We start from the raw sequence: 21,186 nt of genomic DNA, 5'->3' as shown, positions 1-21,186 counted from the left end.
AAAACAAGAGAGTTCCAGAAAAACATCTATTTCTGCTTTATTGACTATGCCAAAGCCTTTGACTGTGTGGATCACAATAAACTGTGAAAAATTCTGAAAGAGATGGGAATACCAGACCACCTGACCTGCCTCTTGAGAAATTTGTATTCAGGTCAGGAAGCAACAGTTAGAACTGGACATGGAACAACAGACGGGTTCCAAATAGGAAAAGGAGTACATCAAGGCTGTATATTGTCACCCTGCTTATTTAACTTCTATGCAGAGTACATCATGAGAAACGCTGGACTGGAAGAAACACAAGCTGGAATCAAGATTGCTGGGAGAAATATCAATAACCTCAGATATGCAGATGACACCACCCTTATGGCAGAAAGTGAAGAGGAATTAAAAAGCCTCTTGATGAAGGTGAAAGTGGAGAGTGAAAAAGTTGGCTTAAAGCTCAACATTCAGAAAACAAAGATCATGGCATCCAGTCCCATCACTTCATGGGAAATAGATGGGGAAACAGTGGAAACAGTGTCAGACTTTATTTTTCTGGGCTCCAAAATCACTGCAGATGGTGACTGAAGCCATGAAATTAAAAGACGCTTACTCCTTGGAAGGAAAGTTATGACCAACCTAGACAGCATATTCAAAAGCAGAGACGTTACTTTGCCAACAAAGGTCCGTCTAGTCAAGGCTATGGTTTTTCCTGTGGTCATGTATGGATGTGAGAGTTGGACCGTGAAGAAGGCTGAGCACCGAAGAATTGATGCTTTTGAACTGTGGTGTTGGAGAAGACTCTTGAGAGTCCCTTGGACCGCAAGGAGATCCAACCAGTCCATTCTGAAGGAGATCAGCCCTGGGATTTCTTTGGAAGGAATCATGCTGGAGCTGAAACTCCAGTACTTTGGCCACCTCATGTGAAGTGTTGACTCATTGGAAAGGACTCTGATGCTGGGAGGGATTGGGGGCAAGAGGAGAAGGGGACGACAGAGGATGAGATGGCTGGATGGCATCACTGACTCGATGGACATAAGTCTGAGTGAACTCCAGGAGTTGGTGACGGACAGGGAGGCCTGGCGTGCTGGGATTCATGGGGTCGCAAAGAGTCGGATAGGACTGAGCGACTGAACTGAACTGAACTCCTTTGTCATAGATTACTCGGTCATATAAGTGAGAGTTCGTTTCTGGGTTCTCTGTTCTGTCCCATTGATTTATGAATCCATTATTGTGCCAGTACCTTATTATTTTGATTACTGTAGCTTTGTAGTATACTTTGAAATAGGAAATGTGATACCTCCAGCTTTATCCTTCTTCCTCAAAATTGTTTGACTTGCCGATCTTTTGTGATTCCATGCAAATTTTAAAATTATTTGTTCTAGTTCAGTGAAAAAATGTCCTTTGTATTTTGATATATACCTTGATATCTGTCCTTGTTAATTTGATAGAGATTGCATTGAATCTGTAGATTGCATTGGGTAATATAACCATTTTGACAACATTGACTCTTCCAATCCACAAACACAGTATATCTGTCCATCTATTTATGTATCTTCAGCTTCTTTGATCAGCGTCTCATAGTTTTCCAAATACAAGTCCTTTACCTCTTTAGTTAGATTTATTCATAGGTATTTTATTCCTTTTGATGCAGTGGGTAAATGGGATTACTTTCTTAATTTCTCTTTCTGATACTCTATTTTTAGCATATAGAAATGCAATAGATTTCTGTAGATTAATTTTGTATCCTGTAATTTTACAGAATTCATTGATGAGGTCTAGTAGTTTTTTGGTGATGTCACTGGAATTTTCTATGTATAGTACATGTCTTTTGCAAGCAGTGATGTTTTACTTCTTCCTTTCCAACTTAGATTTCTTCTATTTTCTTTTTGTTGTCTGATTGCAGTGACTACAACTTCCAATACTTTTGTTCAATAAAAGTAGTGAGAGTGGTCATCCTTGTCTTGTACCTAATCTTAGCTTTCAGCTTCTCACTGTTGGGGATGACGTTAGCTGTGGGCTTGTCATGTGCTGTGCTTAGTCGCTTAGTCGTGTCTGACTCTTTGCAACCCCATGAACTATAGCCCACCTGGCTTATCTGACCATGGGGATTCTCCAGGCGAGAATACTGGAGTGGGTTGCCATGCCCTCCTCCAGGGGATCTTCCCAACCCAGGGATCGAACCCAGGTCTCCCACATTGCAGGTGGATTCTTTACCATCTGAGCCACCAAGGAAGCCCATGAATACTGGAGTGGGTAGACTATCTCTTCTCCAGGGATCCTTCCCAATCCAGGAATAGAACCAGGGTCACCTGCACTGCAGATGGATTTTTTTTTTTTTTACCAACTGAGCTACCACAGAAGCCTGGGTTTGTCATATATAACCATTATTATCTTGAGCTATGTTTCTGCTATAGCCACTTTGTAGAGAGCTTTTATCATAAATAAACGTTAATTTTTTCAGAATCTTTCTCTGCATTTATTGAGTTGCTCATATGATTTTTACTCTTCAGTTTGTTAATGTGGTGTATCATATGATTAGTTTGCAGATATTGAACTGTTCTTACATTCCAGGGATAAATCCCATTTGACCATAGTGTATAATCCTTTTAATATATTGCTGAGCTTGGATTGCTAATATTTTGTTGAGGATTTTTGCATCTATGTTCATAAGTGATACTGACTTAAAACTTTCTTTCTTGTGTGATATCTTTGTCTGATTTTGGTATGATGGTGATACTAGCCTTGTAGAAAGAGTTCAGAAGCACTCCTTCCTCCACAAGTTTTTGGATGGTTTGAGAAGAATAGGTGTTAACTCTTCTCTGAATGTTTGGTAAAATTCACCTGCAAAGTCATCCAGTCCTAGATTTTTGTTTGTTGGGAGTTTTGGTTTTTTTTAATTACTGATTAATTTCATTATTGGTAATTGGGCTGTTCTTATTTTTATTTCTTCCTGGTTCATTATTGGAAGATTATACTGTATGTTTCTAGGAGTTTATCCATTTCTTCTAGATTGTTCATTTTATTGGTGTGTAACTATTTGTAGTAATTTCATATGATCTCTTGTATTTTTCTGCTATCTGTTGTAACTTCTCCTTTATCATTTCTGATTTTATTGGTTTGGGCCTTCTCTTTTATTCTTGATGAATCTGACTAAAGATTTATCAAGTTGTTGTTTTTCAATGAATTAGCTCTTAGTTTCAGGGGCCAGGACCTCTCATACCTTGGGGAGAACCTCTCCAGTTGTATTCATCATCCAGTTGTGGATCTCCCATTCAGGAGTATGAATCTTAACTTTGCTACATCTCTGCCCCTCCAACCCATGTTATTGTGAGTTCCTTCTTTATATCTGTAATTGTAGAACATCTTTTCTGCTCATCTTCCAATGTTTCTCATCAATAGTTGCTCCATAATGACTCACAGACTTATAGAACAAATTTATGGTTACCAGAGGTGAAGGGTGGAAAGGTAGGGGTAGTTAGGAAATGTGGGATTGATGTGTACACAATGCTGTGTTTAAAATGATAGCCAACAAGGACCTACCATATATAGCACAAGGCACTCTGCTCAATATTATGTAACAACTTAAATGGGGAAAATTTTTGAAAAAGAATGGAAACGTATATGTATAACTGAGTCACTTTGCTATACACCTGAACCATACTCCAATATGAAATTTGAAGTTAAAAAAAATACCTCTCCATAAATAGTTGTAATTTTAGTGTGCCCATGGAAGCAGGTGAGCTCAGGGTCTTCCTACTCCACTTGCTCACTCCTGCTAGTAGTGAGATTTTTTTTAATCCTGTGAACTGTCCAAAAATATTTTACTTATTGTTTCAAATCTTGCATATACTAATTACTCTTATCTTCTTCTCCAAATTGGACTAAAGGAAAGAATCCTAATATTATTTACGTTGTCAACTTCCTTTATGTATTTGATTCAACGAATCTTTGATCTTTATGCTGAAAGATGTAATCATGATTCAAAGGAATTAATTTTTTAATGTGGATCAGATGTTTTAAGTTTTAGTTTAAAAAAAAAGTTTTAGTTTCATGAACACTTATGAGGTCCATGGAAGGGCTTCAGAACATCCTCTAAATCTTAATGCACTGTTTATAAATAAGTACAGGTGCACTGTGTAGGAGTATAAGATACACAGCCTTTCTCAGATTCTCAGAAGGTATATGTGTCAAAAATAAAACCTTAAAAATAACTTCTCTGGAATCATTAAATTTGCTTCACAGTCCTGTCTCTTTCTAATTAAGGGAGTGTTGACATCAAAAACCTGGAAACTGTACTTGGCAACATGGGAATCAAGATCACCAATGAGGAACTCAAAGATCTGACACAAAACCTGCCAGTCAGTGGTAAGTGTATTAGATACCATGGTCTTTTGAGCTTTGTACCTTTAACAGAGGAAGGAAAGAAATAAAAGAAATTTCATGGGGAAGATATCAAGATTGGAGGTGAGAAAGTTAAAGAAGTTGGGAATATACTGTTCCAGATACTGGTGGCATGGTCAGTAGAAGAGTCTTTTGAACTCTGAGAGCAAGAAAGCTGGCCTCTACAAAATAGCCCATCTTTTCATTATCAAATATAAGACTTGATATTTTATTGGGTAGAAAGTCAAATTTACATTTTTGAAGAAAGCATTAATTTTAATATTTATAATTTTTTCTAATCCATGTTCTTTGCTTATTTTGAATAAATGTTTATTGAATGACCATTTTAAATGCTTAACGAAATGCCCAGTACACTTATTAAGTGCTATTGCTAGTTGTTATAATCAGGAGAAGGGAGAGTGTTCTTATGTTATGTTAAATCATTTTATGAGATTCATGTTATGTTTTCTGTCTTACAGTTGATAATACAGTGTCCCTTAAAACCTTGAAGGATGAAGTAAAAGCTTTTACAGGTAGGAATTTATTATAAATGATTTATACTAAATCATGGTTTATGATAAAAATTTAATAGTATTTCCCAATATATAATATGTGACTTATAAATTAGCATATTTTCAGTGTTCATTTTGATAAAATATTTTCATCTACTGACCAACAGATTAAGCTAACATTATCTGGGTTTTATAAGTAAAACAAAATGACTATTTCTTCATTAGAAGTCTTATATTTGATGGGTTTTTTATTCAATAAAAGTATTTCATGAGTATTTATGGACAGAGTAAAACCAGAGTGAAGCATTAAACATAAGTTCATTGCAAACAGCTAATCACATAGTTTTAACAAAATAAAGTAAAATAGGTTATACTCTGATGATTATGTATTTTATTGTACTAACCATCTCTTGTCCTATTTGTAGATAATTGTACAAGCAGATTTGCTTCTATACTTTGTGGTGTTATTCTAAGTATTCCAAGTTAGGAGTATATCCCATTTATTAAGGGACAAAATCTATTTTTGATGTGACCTTTCTTAAATGACTAGTTTTTAAAAAAACTTTTCTATTTATCTATTTATTTATTTTCGGCTGCACTGGGTCTTCCTTGCTTTGCATGGGCTTTCTCTAGTTGCTGTGAGTGGAGGCTACTCTTCACTGAGGTGCACGAGTTTCTTATTGTGGTGACTTCTCTTGTTGCAGAGCACAGGCTCTAGGCATGTGTGCTTCAGCAGTTATGGCTCATGGACTGTAGAGCACAGGCTCAGTAGTTGTGATGCACAGGCTTAGTTGCTCTGCAGCTTGTGGAATCTTCCCAGATTAGGGATCGAACCCATGTCCCCTTCATTGGCATGTGGATTCTTACCCAATGTGCCACCAGGGAAGCTCTGATTTGACTTTTTATTAGGAAATCATTCATTCTGCAGCACAAGTATACTTTTAGATGATTTGAAATAATTGGTTTATAATAGCCAGGACATGGAAGCAACCTAGATGTCCATCAGCAGATGAATGGATAAGAAAGCTGTGGTACATATACACAATGGAGTATTACTCAGCCATTAAAAAGAGTACATTTGAATCAGTTCTAATGAGGTGGATGAAACTGGAGCCTATTATACAGAGTGAAGTAAGCCAGAAAGAAAAACACCAATACAGTATACTAACACATATATATGGAATTTAGAAAGATGGTAATGATAACCCTGTATGTGAGACAGCAAAAGAGACACATATATAGAACAGTATTTTGGACTCCGTGGGAGAGGGGGAGGGTGGGATGATTTTGGAGAATGGCATTGAAACATGTATATTATCATATGTGAAATGAATCACCGGTCCAGGTTTGATGCATAATACAGGATGCTCAGGGCTGGTGCACTGGGATGACCCAGAGGGATGGTTTGGGGAGGAAGGTGGGAGGGGGGCTCAGGATGGGGAACACGTGTACACCCGTGGTGGATTCATGTTGATGTATGGCAAAACCAATACAATATTGTAAAGTAATTAGCCTCCAATTAAAATAAATAAATTTATATTTTTAAAAAAAGAAATAATTAGCTTGGCCCTTAACATTAATTTTACCTATGAATATTCCATCTTTTCAAAGGAGAAAAAATTGATTCCAGTAACCTACAAAATGTTCTAAAAGACATGGGAATTGAGCTTACAGATAAGGAGCTTGAGCAACTGATGAAAACACTGCCAACTGATGGTAAGCCATAAGAATGTACCATGCCTCCCAGGGAACTTGATCTTATGGGTCAGCATGAGCAGCTCTTAATCTTTTAATAGTACAGTTTTGCCCCAAAATGCCATAAATTAATAGAAAGACACTTTTGACTTGAGAATAAATTTCATCATTATCTCCTCAAACACAACTTGAGTCATCCCTAAGTGACTAATACTGTCCCTTGGGTCAGCATTAGGTATGCAATATGAACAATGAAAAATAATAAAAGAGAAAGAAATAGAAACATCAGTAGAATAAAGCAAAAATATTTTTATGTGTTTTGTAGAGTTGCACTATAGGAGAGTTAAGCTAATAAATGTCTCTAATACCAAGTAATGGATAAGTTTGCCATTGTGAAAGATATTTATATTCTTAAATGTCAATATTATGGCTATAAAATAGACTAAATTTTAAAGCACGTCATTAAAATGTAACTTTTTGTAATCATACAATTTATAATTTTTCAATGAATTCTATATCAATTTTCCAGAGATCTGAATTGTACCTTTTCTTACAGCTCATGGAAAGGTATTTCAAAACAGATTGCTGAAGGATTTGAGGAGTAACAAAAGTAAGCAAACATGGTTAGGCCTGTGAAATATCCTCCTCAAGTGTTAAATTCGTATCAAGAAACTATAATACTTTATTTTGCTTCTTGTTTTTCTTCTCACATCTGTGTTTTTTCCTGGTAAAAATCTTTACTTTATCTTAGAAGGAAGTTCTCTGTTAGATTGCATTTTTCTGAAAAAAAATTTATATAAACAAATAAAAGAAAGATGAAAGGAAGAGATAAAGAAAAGGAAGGAGGGAGGGAGCAGGAGGAGTAGGAAGGAAGGCAAGAGGGAGAGAGGGAAAAGTTTTGCCGTGTATTCCAGATGTGACGACGAATAGAGAAAACAATCTGAGAGTAAGAATTGAGGGGGAAAAATATAATCTCTACTTCTTTGTGAAGAGTACTGATTAGTGCTCTCTCCTTATAGTTGCTTAACTCCTATCCCATCTAACAGTTTCCTGAGCAGGTGTGCTTAAGGTTTGAGGAGAGAAGTTCTAACTCTTGCTTTAAACTCTTTAAATTCTAACTCTGCTTGTAAAGAGCTGGAAAAATCTATTGTAGTTTTGTTCTTTTCTTGAAAATATTAGCATTTATACCAGGTTATGATGTCATTCTCTTTTACCAGTGTATATTCATGTAACAGTAATACCTGTTACTGTCTCAAAGAGATATCTGCCGTCTTGTGTTTATTGCAACATTATTTACCATAACCAAGACATGGTATGATAGCTGAATGAATAAATAAAATGAAAATGTGGGATGTGTGTGTGTGTATACATGCAATGGAATATTATTCAGCCATTAAAATAGAAAGAAATCCTACCATCTGCAACACTATAAATGCTGCTGCTACTGCTGCTAAGTCGCCTCCGTCGTGTCCGACTCTGTGCGACCCCATAGAAGGCAGCCTACTAGGCTCCTCTGTCCCTGGGATTCTCCAGGCAAGAATACTGGAGTGGGTTGCCATTTCCTTCTCCAGTGCATGAAAGTGAAAAGTGAAAGTGAAGTTGCTCAGTCGTGTCCGACTCTTAGCAACCCCATGGACTGCAGCCTACCAGGCTCCTCCGTCCATGGGATTTTCCAGGCAAGAGTACTGGAGGGGGTGCCATTGCCTTCTCCGAACACTATAAATAGAGAGGGTATAAGTAAATAAGTCAGAGAGAAAAAGATGGACATTTTGTGGTCTCACTTACATGTGGTATCTTAAAAACTGAACTCATAGAAATAGAAAATTGGTAGTTGCCAGAGGTTTGGGCGTGGGGAGGGGAGTGGGTGAAGGTGATCAAAGGATACAAATTTCCAGTTGGAAGATGAATAAGTTCTAGAGATGTGATGTACGGCACAATGATTATTATTAACAATATTGTTAATATTGTATAGTATTTTTGAAAGTTAATAATAGTGTAAATCTTAACAAAAGTTCTCACCTCAAAATTATAACTATGAGAAATGTGAATGCATTAACCATCCTTATTTTGGTAATCATTTTGCAATATGTACATATGTCAAATCATTATGTTGTACACCTTAAACTTGTACAATGTTGTATGTCAACTATTAATATATCTCAATAAACCTGAATGGAGGGAACCAATAATATCTGTTAGTTGAAGATAGTAAGTGATTTATGAATTTTTAAAATATTTTAGAATCATTCCAGTTTTCTTCCTTTCTCCCTTTCCTTTCATGTTTTTAAGGAGGAAAGGTTCATGTAAGTAACCTGGATACTGTGTTAGAAGCCATGGAGGTCAATCTTACGGAAGAGGAACTTGATCACCTGAAGGATCCTCTGAGTGGTGAGCATTATGGAAAACGTGTGATTTTAAATAGAGATTGAGTTTGCAGGATTAATTATGACTGTTTCAAAGGTTTTAATTATTTGTTACCCTCCAAAAAAAACCTTTGAATAGCTTTCAGGAGAACAACAACACGGCTCCATGTTTTTGTCCAGTTAAAGCCTGTAATCTATTTCTTAACACATTTTGGGCTGGGAATGGGTGCTAGTGAAAGAGAAAGGGGTTATTCTCCTCTGGTTTTTACAAAATAAGATCTGCAGTGTGTTTTTTTCACTGATCCTTATATTACAGACATCAATTCGGGCTTTAACCCAATTTGTCCAGCCATTGATTCATGCATTCTTTTTTGGTCACTGTAGCAAAAAAGTATAAAATAATATGTATAGTGTTATTAATTTTCTAAAACAATATGTAGTATACTTTTGTAAACTAAGGAAAAGTCTGGAAGAATATACAGAAAGCAGTTGTTAATGGTGAGGTATGGTAATGACAGTGAGAAGAAGTAAAAAGAGGGACTATTTATATGTTTGTGTATTTTTTAAATTTGTTATGAAAAGTATGTTTAAATTTCTTTAACTCAATTTATTCTGTTTTTAATTTGAGATGGATGCAAATGATGTGTCAAGTGATAGGCCTTAGGCTGAATGCTTATCCACCATTTAGTTTCAAGAGATTCACTAAACTGACCACTTACATAATTCAGTTCAGTTCAGTTGTTCAGTTGTGTCCGACTCTGCGCCAGGCCTCCCTGTCCATCACCAACTCCCGGAGTTTACCCAAACTCATGTGCATTGAGTCGGTGATGCCATCCAACCACTTCATCCTCTGTCGTCCCCTTCCACCTTCAATCTTTCCCAGCATCAGGGTCTTTTCAAATGAGTCAGCTCTTCACATCAGGTGGCCCCTAGCAAACATTCCTTACAGATCAGCACGAGTCTCCCTCTGCCCACTGCCTCAACACGTGGCAACACAAGGTATCAATCCTTACAAATATTAGAAAAGATGTGTAATTTCAAGAAATAAGTGAAAGTAAAGGACTTTCTGAAGGACTGCTTCAATCACACAAAGCCACTAACAAATGTGGACTTGGAAGAGTTAGACCATTTCATAATTGAGGAAGAAAAATTTTACATGAATAATAATGATAGGCCACTTAAAATAGAATAATTTGGGTTTCAAAGTATTTAAAGGAACCCTTAAAAAAACAATCATTTTTTCAAAATTTATTTTTATATATATTTTTTTCAGAGTTTAAAGTAGTCCATGTTGTTGTTGTTGCTGCTGTTGTTCAGTTGCTAAGTCGTGTCTGACTTTTTGCGACCCCATGAACTGCAGCATGGCAGGCTTCCCTGTCCTTCACTATCTCCCTGAGTTTGCTGAAACTCAGGTCCATCGAGTCAGTGATGCCATCCAACCATCTCATCCTCTGTCACCCCCTCCTCCCCTTGCCCTCAATCTGTCCCAGCATCAGATTCTTTTCCAATGAGTCAACTCTTCTCATCAGGTGGCCAAAGTATTGGAGCTTCAGCTTCAGCGTCAGTCCTTCCAAAGAATTTAATTCAGGGTTGATTTCCTGTAGGATTGACTAGTTTCATCTCCTTGCTGTCCAAGAGGGACTCTCAAGAGTCTTCTCCAGCACCACAGTTTGAAAGCATGAATTCTTCGGTGCTCAGCCTTCTTTTATGGTCCAACTCTCACATCCGTACATGACTACTGGAAAAACCATAGCTTTAACTATGTGGAACTTTGTCGGCAAAGTGATGTTTCTGCTTTTTAATACTCTGTCTAGGTTTGTCATAGCTTTTCTTCCAAGGAGCAAGTGTCTTGATTTCATGGCTGCAGTCACCATCTGCAGTGATTTTGGAGCCCAAGAAAATGAAGGAAGCCATGAAAGTTAAGTGGCTCAGTCGTGTCCGACTCTTTGCAACCCCATGGACTGTAGCCCACCAGGCTCCTCCGTCCATGGGATTCTCCAGGCAAGAATACTGGAGTGGGTTGCCATTTCCTTCTCCAGGGAATCTTCCCGACCCAGGGATCGAACCCAGGTCTCCCGCATTAGAGGCAGACGCTTTAACCTCTGAGCCACCAGGGAAGCCCCAGTGTGCAATAATCTCATTTTCTCAGAAAATCACATCCCAACACATTTTTTAAAGTCAGCATTGATTCTATGGACTATCTATAACCTGAATTTTCTTGGATATTAGGTAAAATAAACTTATATTCATAATTTGAATTTTTATTTGTCAGTAATAACTTTTGTAGGTTATTTATTCATTGTTTACTGTTAAATCTTCATTTTAAGTGTATATATTTTCCTTGGTCATCTTATAGTAATAATAACTCTTAGATAAAAACACCTCCTATTCTATGGATTTTTTTCCTGAGTCCTTATTATTGTTTTCCCCTAATTAAACTGTGTTTTACAGCCTATAAGAAGGTTGATCTGAAAAAAGTGATGGATAGAATAGAAGATATTACAGGTGAGGAAGAAGTTACCAAATGCATATGATTCTGATTCTTTATACAATTTTCTATTTTTTCCTGGTACTCTCTATTTCTTTTTAAATTATGCTATTTTCTAGTAAAATGATTGTGATTTGATTTCTAGACTTTGGCTTTGGTTTATCAATGTTTTAACAACAAAACATAGTGCGACGTTTTGTTAGGTCCTATGATCTAATTTTTTCCAAATTAATCTAAAATATTTACTAAAAATGCATGTTAAAGGAATAAAAATAGTTTCATTACTTTTCTGGTAATCCCCCAAATAGAAAATTATGAAAATCCATTACCATGTACTGTGTTCTTTTGTGTCTACTATTAATAAAGGTAAAGAAATAAACACTTCAATTTTCTGCCATAACTGTAGCCAAACAGGACTTACTCAACTTAATAAAGTAGTTGATTAGTTAGGGCTAATAACTAAATAATAATAGATTTCATTATTATATAGAATAATTAAATAGTTCATTAAAATCTCACATGTTACCATTTCTATTTGTTATTTTTTTTTTTGAAGGAGAGGAAGTTGATGTCAATGACATGGAAACAGTTCTAGGAAATATGGGAATAGAGCTCACAGATAAAGAACTATCAGGACTGATGAATAATCTGCCAGTTGATAGTGAGTATTTCTAATAAACTGTAGTCATCTAGGGAATATTATTGTTAAAGTGTGAAAATTTCTGAAATTACCTCTACCTCATTGCCTATCAAAAATAATGTTTGAATCTGTGTTACATAATTTTATTTTTTTAATATAAATTTATTTATTTTAATTGGAGGCTAATTACTTTAAAATATTGTATTGGTTTTGCCATACATCAACATGAATCCGCCACGGGTGTACACGTGTTCCCCATCCTGAACCCCCCCTCCCACCCTCCCTCCCCATACCATCCCTCTGGGTCATCCCAGTGCACTAGCCCCAGGCATCCTGTATCACGCATCGAACCTGGACTAGCGATTCGTTTCACATATGATAATATACATGTTTCAATGCCATTCTCCCAAATCACTTCACCCTTGCCTCTCCCACAGAGTCCAAATGACTGTTCTATACATCTGTGTCTCTTTTGCTGTCTTGCATACAGGGTTATCGTTACCATCTTTCTAAATTCCATATATATGCGTTAGTATACTGTATTGGTATTTTTCTTTCTGTCTTACTTCACTCTGTATAATAGGCTCCAGTTTCATCCACCTCATTAGAACAGATTCAAATGTATTCTTAAATGGTGCTGTTATATCTTAAAATATTATCTGTTCCATTAAGTTTTAGTTTGAGAATCAACAACTGCATCATCATGACTCCTATTATCGAGGTTCAATTATATCTTTTATTACTTTTGATTCTACCAACAGATCCAAAATTTAAGTAAAAATGAATAAGAAAAAGAAGGGAATGATCTAATAGGGGAAAATGAAAATGTCACAAAAGAAAAGGAAAAGATGTGTTTCACTATAGTAGAGTACCAGTATCCTCACTTTATGTAATTTCATTACATGTCAGTTATCAGAAAATGTCTAAGTCAATTCACAAAATATGTCTTACTGAATTACTGGTTTCATACTGTCTAGGAAACTCCACATTGCTCTTCTGTGATCTGAATAGTGCTTTCTCTTACAGAGGGAAAGGTCTATCAAAAAAGGTTGCTGAATGGTATAAAGTTTCTTAAAGGTGAGTGAGAAACCTAATAAAACGCACATCAATCTGAGATCATCATGTTTGGCATTTACACTGTTTCCTTGTGATTAAACGGTAAACCCTGCCACTCAACACTTGTATTATTTATTTTATAGATCAACCTGTTCTTTAGGAGATCATTTCTTATGGTGTAACCTGGAAAGAATATCCATGCTATCCAAATTTTGACATAGGAAGAAATTATCAGAGCCCAAGTTGACAAAAGTTAAGGGAAAATTAGGACATCCTCAGTTAAATCAGCAGCAGAGACTAGTAATCTGACATTCAGACAAAACAAAAAATCATCAAAAACCTAGAAAGTCTCTGAGGAAGTGAAGGTACCAATGAACTGAAAGAGATGGACAGGAAGCAGGCCAGGATGGAGATCAGATCTAAGCAAGATTCCCACTCTTCCATCATTAATACCTCCTTCATGATATCTGTCAAATTCATACAACATTCCTACTACTATTAATATTTTTTATTTTAAATGATTTCCTTTTTAACCTGTTTTTTAAAAAATTTTCGTTGTAATGGAAAATCAGCATCCCTTAACATAACTAGAAGTTGACTCTTAAACACAGTGAAAACAAGATAGTATTAGTAATATTGAAATTATTGTCACCTTGCTAAAATTTTCTGAGAAGTTATTCAATCACCTTTAAGTATTTATATTGGATATGCTTCTCATGAAGATTAAGATTAAAACAATGAACTCTAATCCTAACTCCATTATTGATTCTTTGTACTCTTGTAAAGATCTCATTAGGCTTTAGTCTTTTGGATGAAAATGATAATCATAATATTACCTCAGGAATTGTTCATTGCTCAAAATTTACATTTTAGAGACAGTAACTTTTTCTTATATATCTCTTTTTATAAGGAGGGAAGATTGATTCTAGTAAAGTGTACACTATTTTGGAAAACATGGACATGAACCTCACTGAAAAGGAACTCAAAGATCTAATACAAAATCTGCCAGTTGATGGTGAGCATTTTAGATATCACTAAACCCTACATAAAAAATGGTCTTATATATCTATTTCTAACAGTCATTTAAAATGCTTGTTTGACATCAAGAAGTATTATGAAAAGCTTAGAAGAAAAACTCAGATTCAAAGAAAGGACACATGCTGACTCTTGCTAGTGTCATGTGCAAATTAGAGAAAGATTTCAGGGTATCTCTCTCTGCTCTTTTTACTCAGCTTTTCCTGAATGGATAGGTTTCACTTAAATCACAGTGCACCTCTTTAGCCACATTTGCTAATGCATGGCATCAGTATTTATTGAAAGGTTACTTAATATCAGTATGGCTAGCTTTTGTTTTATCTCTTTTAGTTCAGCTAGAGTAGACCTGTTCTCCAATGGCAGCCATCACCATGCCTAGTTACAAAATGTTTTTCTTTGAGATCTTTTAAGATCTATTCTCTTAGCAACTTTCTTTTTTTTTTTTAATTCCTTTTTTTTTAAATTTTATTTTATTTTTAAAATTTACAATATTGTGTTAGTTTTGCTAAATATCTAAATGAGTCAGCCACAGGTATACATGTGTTCCCCATCCTGAACCCTCCTCCCTCCTGCCTCCCTATACCCTCCCTCTGGGTCGTCCCAGTGCACCAGCCCCAAGTTTCCAGTATCGTGCATCAAACCTGGACTGGCGACTCGTTTCATACATGATATTATTCATGTTTCAATGCCATTCTCCCAACTATAATCCCCATACTGTACATCACATCATCATAGCTTATTTATTTTATAACTAGGAATTTGTATTTATTTGTAACTAGAAATTCACTCCAGGAGACAGAGGACAGGGAGGTCCAGCATGCTGCAGTCCATGGAGTCGCAGAGAGTCAGACATGACTCAGCATCTGAAAAACAACAAAGAAATTTGTACTTTTGAAAAGCTAGCTTTTCTGCAGCAAATGCATGCATGCATGCTAAGTCACTTCAGTTGTGTCCAACTCTATGCAACCCTATGGACTGTAACCTGCCAGGCTCCTCTGTCCGTGGGATTCTCCAGGCAAGAATACTGGAATGGGTTACCATGCCCTCCTCCAGGGGATCTTCCTAACCCAGGGATTGAACCCAAGCCTCTTAAGTCTCCTGCATTACAGGCAGATTCGTTACCACTAGTGCCACCTGGGAAGCCTTCTACAACAAATAAATGCTGCTAAATTCAGCATTTATTATACTGATGTATAATGTATACATTATCTGCTGTATAATAAATGTATAAATGTATAATTGTATACATTTATATATAATTGTATAAATGTATACATTTATCTGCTGTATACAACATTGTTTTCTTATATTCCTTGTTATATTTCTGTCTAATTTATTCCTTTTCTTACAGTTAATGGTAAAGTTGATCTGGAAAAGGTGATGAATGAAGTGAAACCTTTTTCAGGTGAGTAAGACATTAGTAAAACATATTAAATTGAATTCATACCCTGTATTATATTTTGCATAGTGTTTTCTCAATATTATAAGATAAACTTATTAATGTTGATACTTTACATATTTATTATGAAATATGTACACCTTAACTTTTCTTCTTATTTGACTTTGGATTATCTAGGATTCAGCCATGAAAATAAGTGGTGATGTTTGAATAATAAATTATATTTTCTGTTATTTCCAGCAATATTATGCTGGTTTTAACCAATGTTTAGATCAGTGGTCACAAATTAGACATCCATGAGTTTAATTCAATCTGTAGTCAAGTTTTATAAGATCTGAATTCCCTCACAATAGCTGGCATGTTTTCTTTTTGGACAAGGCATGTGCTGTCCACTTTACTATATCCAGTTTCACTCATTTTTTCTATCTCCAGGCTCCTGCAAGCTTTTGAGTTAATAACTGCTAGTTTACATAGTCAAAATCTAGAGAGCCACAGAATATAGGAAGGTGGATATTTTTAGAAAATTTAATTGATAGGATTGCCATAATAATCTCATGATTCAGCATTAAAAACAAAAAAGACTAGATACTTTAAATTACTGACCTATTGCATAATCTAATTTTCTTCAGTGATGTCATTAGGCTTAAGAGACTACTCTCTTTACGAAGAATAAAGGAATAAATTCTGATTCACTATCTGTAAACACTGTTCAAATATGCGAGAATATGGAAGTGAGGATAACATTAAATGAGCCAGTTTTTAAATTTTTTAGATAACTATGATGTCCTAAAATTACCATCTGTTAACAATCCTTTTCTTCTTTCAAAGGAGACAGAGTTGATACTAGTAAACTTGAAAATGTTTTGGGAAACTTGGGGATTAAGCTCACATCTAATGAATGCTTGAATTTGCTGGAGACACTGCCAGTTAATGGTAAGATTCACGGGTGCTACCTGGGTTTTTTAGGAAGTCTAATTTTGTGAAACTATTTGAAAAATTCCAAACAGAGTGAAAATGCTTGAAAACTGTTAAAAAGTTAATGCTAGTACAAAGAAAAGATTCATTGCTTAGATTAGTATTTAAAAATCATCTATCTAACCTTTCAGCTATAAATTATAAGTTTTGCCTTTGCTATCAAAGACAAAGTTCATCCCTGAGCCCGCAGGTTGTTAATCAGCTAGATTTGAAAATAGATTTTTTTTTTAAAAAAAGAAGAAGGGTATGTCCCAGATGGCTCAGTTGGTAAAGAATCTGCCTGCTAAGGCAGAAGACACAAGAGTGTGGGTTCTATCCCTGGGTCAGGAAGATCCCCCAGAGGAAGAAATGGCAACCCATGGAAAATTCCATAGACAGAGGAGCCTGGTGGTAGTCAGATATGACTGAGCACACACACACCACCACCATCAAAAAGAAGAAGAAAGAAGGAGCAAAAGAAACAGGAGTAAAGAGAAGATAAAAAACAACAACAACAAAAAATAGCTATGTGTGTTTCTGCAGCATAAAATATATATTTTACCAGTAAGTGGATAATTTTGTACATTCAGAAAAAACTGCAGTTCTTAACTATCTAATTAATGAAATTTTAAAATTTAGGAAAATAAAAAATGTTTTTAATTTCATAACACAAAGATAACCACTATTAATATTTTGAAACCTTTCCTTCTAGTGCTTTTAAGATAGATAGCTAGATACATACATTCATACATAATATTGTGAGTGTATAAATTTATTTATAATGCTTATTTCTTCACAATTGAACATGTCTTCATCATAGAAACCTTGATAATGCAGATAAGCAAAAACAAAACCATCTCTCTTCCTACCTCAAAGCAGTAAATAATGTAAAAAATCTGAGGTTTATTTTTCCAGTTCTCCATCTATAAATAGACATACTTTTTATTTTTGGCAATCTTGTAGATACATTTTGGCAAACATCCTAAAATTTAGTGAGATTGTATTCCTTTAAATAGAGTTGCAAAATATTTTGTTTTGCCACATTTCCTTCCTGCTGCTGCTAAGTCACTTCAGTCATGTCCGACTCTGTGTGACCCCATAGATGGCAGCCCATCAGGCTCCGCCATCCCTGGGATTCTCTAGGCAAGAAGACTGGAGTGGGTTGCCATTTCCTTCTCCAGCGCATGAAAGGGAAAAGTGAAAGTGAAGTTGCTCAGTCGTGTCCGACTCTTTGCGACCCCATGGACTGCAGCCCACCAAGCTCCTCTGTTCATGGGATTTTCCAGGCAAGAGTACTGGAGTGGGTGGCCATTGCCTTCTCCCATTTCCTTCCAGAATATTGTAATTTGAACTCTCACAAATAGTATTTGAGAATGTTATTTTCCTTACATTGTCAATACAGTAAAAAAAAGAACATCTCATTATTATGATTAGCTTTGTATTCCTTTACCACTGTGAGTGAACATTTTGGTATATCTGTTATCTATTTGCACTTGAAATGTTCTTCAGGCAAAATTTTCTAAATTCTTTCTTTCTGAAATTAAGAGATGTGTAGTATCTTTCTGTTTCCTAAATTCTTTTCTAAAATTCATTTCTAAAATATCTTGTTTTTTTGTAGCTGATGGAAAAGTATATCAGAAAAGGTTGATGAAGGGCATAAAATCTCTCAAACGTGAGTAAAAAGCATGCTAAAAAGACTTAATCTGAAACCTTTATTTGCGTTGTCAGAATATAACTCCTCCTTTCCTACATAATTGAGTCTTTATTTATACTTCTTTCAGTAGATCTGCATTTTGACAGGTATTTACCAAGTACTTTCCTGTACTAAGATCTGTCAGGAAACTTTCTTAAATTTTCCTAACTCAGCCCCAGAAAAATAAAATTCATTTTAAAATGCAAACAAAAGGTGAAGAATGAAGGCTGTCAGATTAAGATTTAGCTCTAAAGCAGAAACAATTTGAAATTATAGGCAGCAAAAATAATGACTATTTTGCAGAATATTATGTCAGTCACCTCCAGCTCTAGCTTTTCAATATTCCCAACACAAAACTGGGGGTAATTAATTCTAATTTTTATTGTATTAGCTGAACAAGATGGCATTTTGGTGTTTGTCTTGAAAATGTTAATAATACTAAGGAATGAAGTATTTTTATTGTAATAAAATACATGCTCAGTAAAGATGAATGTTAATATAGAGTGAATATGTTTTAGAATCATTCAATTTTACTATATTTCTTTCCTATCCTCTATTTAGGAGGCAATATTGATGTCAATAAGCTGGACACGTTTTTAGAAAGCATGGGAATCAAGATCACAGAAGAAGAATTCATGGATTTGATAGAAAAACTGCCATATGATGGTGAGCATTGTAATCACTCATACTTTTTCAGGCCTATTGAGTCTTTTTTTCTGTCCATCTTTCAATTCAGTTCAGTTCAGTCACTCAGTCGTGTCCGACTCTTTGTGACCCCATGAATCGCAGCGCACCAGGCCTCCCTGTCCATACAAACTCCCGGAGTTCACTCAAACTCATGTCCATCGAGTCAGTGATGCCATCCAGCCATCTCATCCTCTGTCGTCCCCTTCTCCTCTTGCCCTCAATCCCTCCCAGCATCAGAGTCTTTTCCAATGAGTCAACTCTTTGCATGAGGTGGCCAAAGTACTGGAGTTTCAGCTTTAGCATCATTCCTTCCAAAGAAATCCCAGGGCTGATCTCCTTGAGAATGGGACTGGTTGGATCTCCTTGCGGTCCAAGGGACTCTCAAGAGTCTTCTCCAACACCACAGTTCAAAAGCATCAATTCTTTGGCGCTCAGCTTTCTTTGCAGTCCAACTCTCACATCCATACATGACCACTGGAAAAACCATAGCCTTGACTAGACGGACCTTTGTTGGCAAAGTAATGTCTCTGCTTCTGAATATGCTGTATAGGTTGGTCATAAATTTCTTTCCAAGGAGTAAGCGTCTTTTAATTTCATGGCTTCAGTCACCATCTGCAGTGATTTTGGAGCCCCAAAAAATAAAGTCTGACACTGTTTCCACTGTTTCCCCATCTATTTCCCATGAAGTGATGGGACCAGATGCCATGATCTTAGTTTTCTGAATGTTGAGCTTTAAGCCAACTTTTTCACTCTCCACTTTCACTTTCATCAAGAGGCTTTTTAGTTCCTCTTCACTTTCTACCATAAGGGTGGTGTCATCTGCATATCTGAGGTTATTGATATTTCTTCCGGCAGTCTTGATTCCAGCTTGTGCTTCTTCCAGCCCAGTATTTCTCATGATGTACTCTTCATAGAAGTTAAATAAGCAGGGTGACAATATACAGCCTTGACTAAATAAGCAGGGTGACAATATACAGCCTTGACGTACTCCTTTTCCTATTTGGAACCAGTCTGTTGTTGCATGTCCAGTTCTAACTGCTGCTTCCTGACCTGCATATAGCTTTCTCAAGAGGCAGATCAGGTGGTCTGGTATTCCCATCTCTTTCAGAATTTTCCACAGTTTATTGTGTACTGAGATATATTGACGCATAACATGGTGTAAGCTTAAGGTGCAGTCTGTTGATTTGATAGACATATATTGCAAAATTACTATCACCATAGTGTTAGCTAACACCTCCAACATATCACATTATTATAATTCTTTTCTAACATTTAAGATCTAGTCTCCAAGCAGATTTCAAGTATACAATTAGTTTTATTAACTACAGCCTTTACCATATAAAATGTAGCGTTTTGTACATTAATTGCCAGGAGAAATATCAATAACCTCAGATATGCAGATGACACCACCCTTATGGCAGAAAGTGAAGAGGAACTAAAAAGCCTCTTGATGAAAGTGAAAGTGGAGAGTGAAAAAGTTGGCTTAAAGCTCGACATTCAGAAAACAAAGATCATGGCATCTGGTCCCATCACTTCATGGGAAATAGATGGGGAAACAGTAAACAGTGTCAGACTTTATTTTGGGGGGGCTCCAAAATCACGGCAGATGGTGATTGCAGCCATGAAATTAAAATACACTTACTCCTTGGAAAGAAAGTTATGACCAATCTAGATAGCATATTCAAAAGCAGAGACGTTACTTTGCCAACAAAGGTCCGTCTAGTCAAGGCTATGATTTTTCCAGTAGTCATGTATGGATGTGAGAGTTGGACTGCAAAGAAAGCTGAGCGCCAAAGAATTGATGCTTTTGAACTGTGGTGTTGGAGAAGACTCTTGAGAGTCCCTTGGACCGCAAGGAGATCCAACCAGTCCATCCTAAAGGAGATCAGTCCTGGGTGTTCTTTGGAAGGACTGATGCTAAAGCTGAAACTCCAATAATTGGGCCACGTCATGCAAAGAGTTGACTCATTGGAAAAGACTCTGATGCCGGGAGGGATTGGGGGCAGGAGGAGAAGGGAACAACAGAGGATTAGATGGCTGGATGGCATCACCGACTCGATGGACATGAATTTGAGTGAACTCGGGAGTTGGTGATGGACAGGGAGGCCTGGTGTGCTGCAATTCATGGGGTCACAAAGAGTCAGACACGACTGAACGACTGAAATGAACTGAACTGAATCCTTGTTGTAGATAATGGAGCTATCCTTTAAAGTCCAGGAATCATAAATTTTAGAAGGACAGAACATAGTCAATAGCCTTTATCCAGGCTTGACTTCTTAATTTAAGAACTTTGTAGTTTTTG

At 36.2% G+C, this 21,186-nt stretch overlaps 1 protein-coding gene across 1 annotated transcript in view; it reads left to right on the top strand.

Annotated features, from left to right (window-relative positions):
* Positions 1 to 21,186, top strand: part of EFCAB3 (EF-hand calcium binding domain 3) — a 467,300-nt gene that overhangs the window by 266,871 nt on the left and 179,243 nt on the right. The window contains exons 42-49 of the mRNA XM_086357127.1: positions 11,384 to 11,437; positions 11,977 to 12,081; positions 13,087 to 13,137; positions 14,027 to 14,131; positions 15,503 to 15,556; positions 16,379 to 16,483; positions 18,123 to 18,176; positions 18,759 to 18,863. Of these exons, the coding sequence (XP_086213253.1) occupies positions 11,384 to 11,437; positions 11,977 to 12,081; positions 13,087 to 13,137; positions 14,027 to 14,131; positions 15,503 to 15,556; positions 16,379 to 16,483; positions 18,123 to 18,176; positions 18,759 to 18,863 (633 nt within the window). The remainder of the gene's footprint in view (positions 1 to 11,383; positions 11,438 to 11,976; positions 12,082 to 13,086; positions 13,138 to 14,026; positions 14,132 to 15,502; positions 15,557 to 16,378; positions 16,484 to 18,122; positions 18,177 to 18,758; positions 18,864 to 21,186) is intronic.

Source organism: Bos grunniens, chromosome 19, assembly GCF_055505025.1.
Source record: "Bos grunniens cultivar Pamir isolate PY7600 chromosome 19, Bosgru_T2T1.0, whole genome shotgun sequence".
NCBI classification, from domain to species: domain Eukaryota; kingdom Metazoa; phylum Chordata; class Mammalia; order Artiodactyla; family Bovidae; genus Bos; species Bos grunniens.
This window is presented reverse-complemented; position numbering and strand designations above follow the sequence as displayed.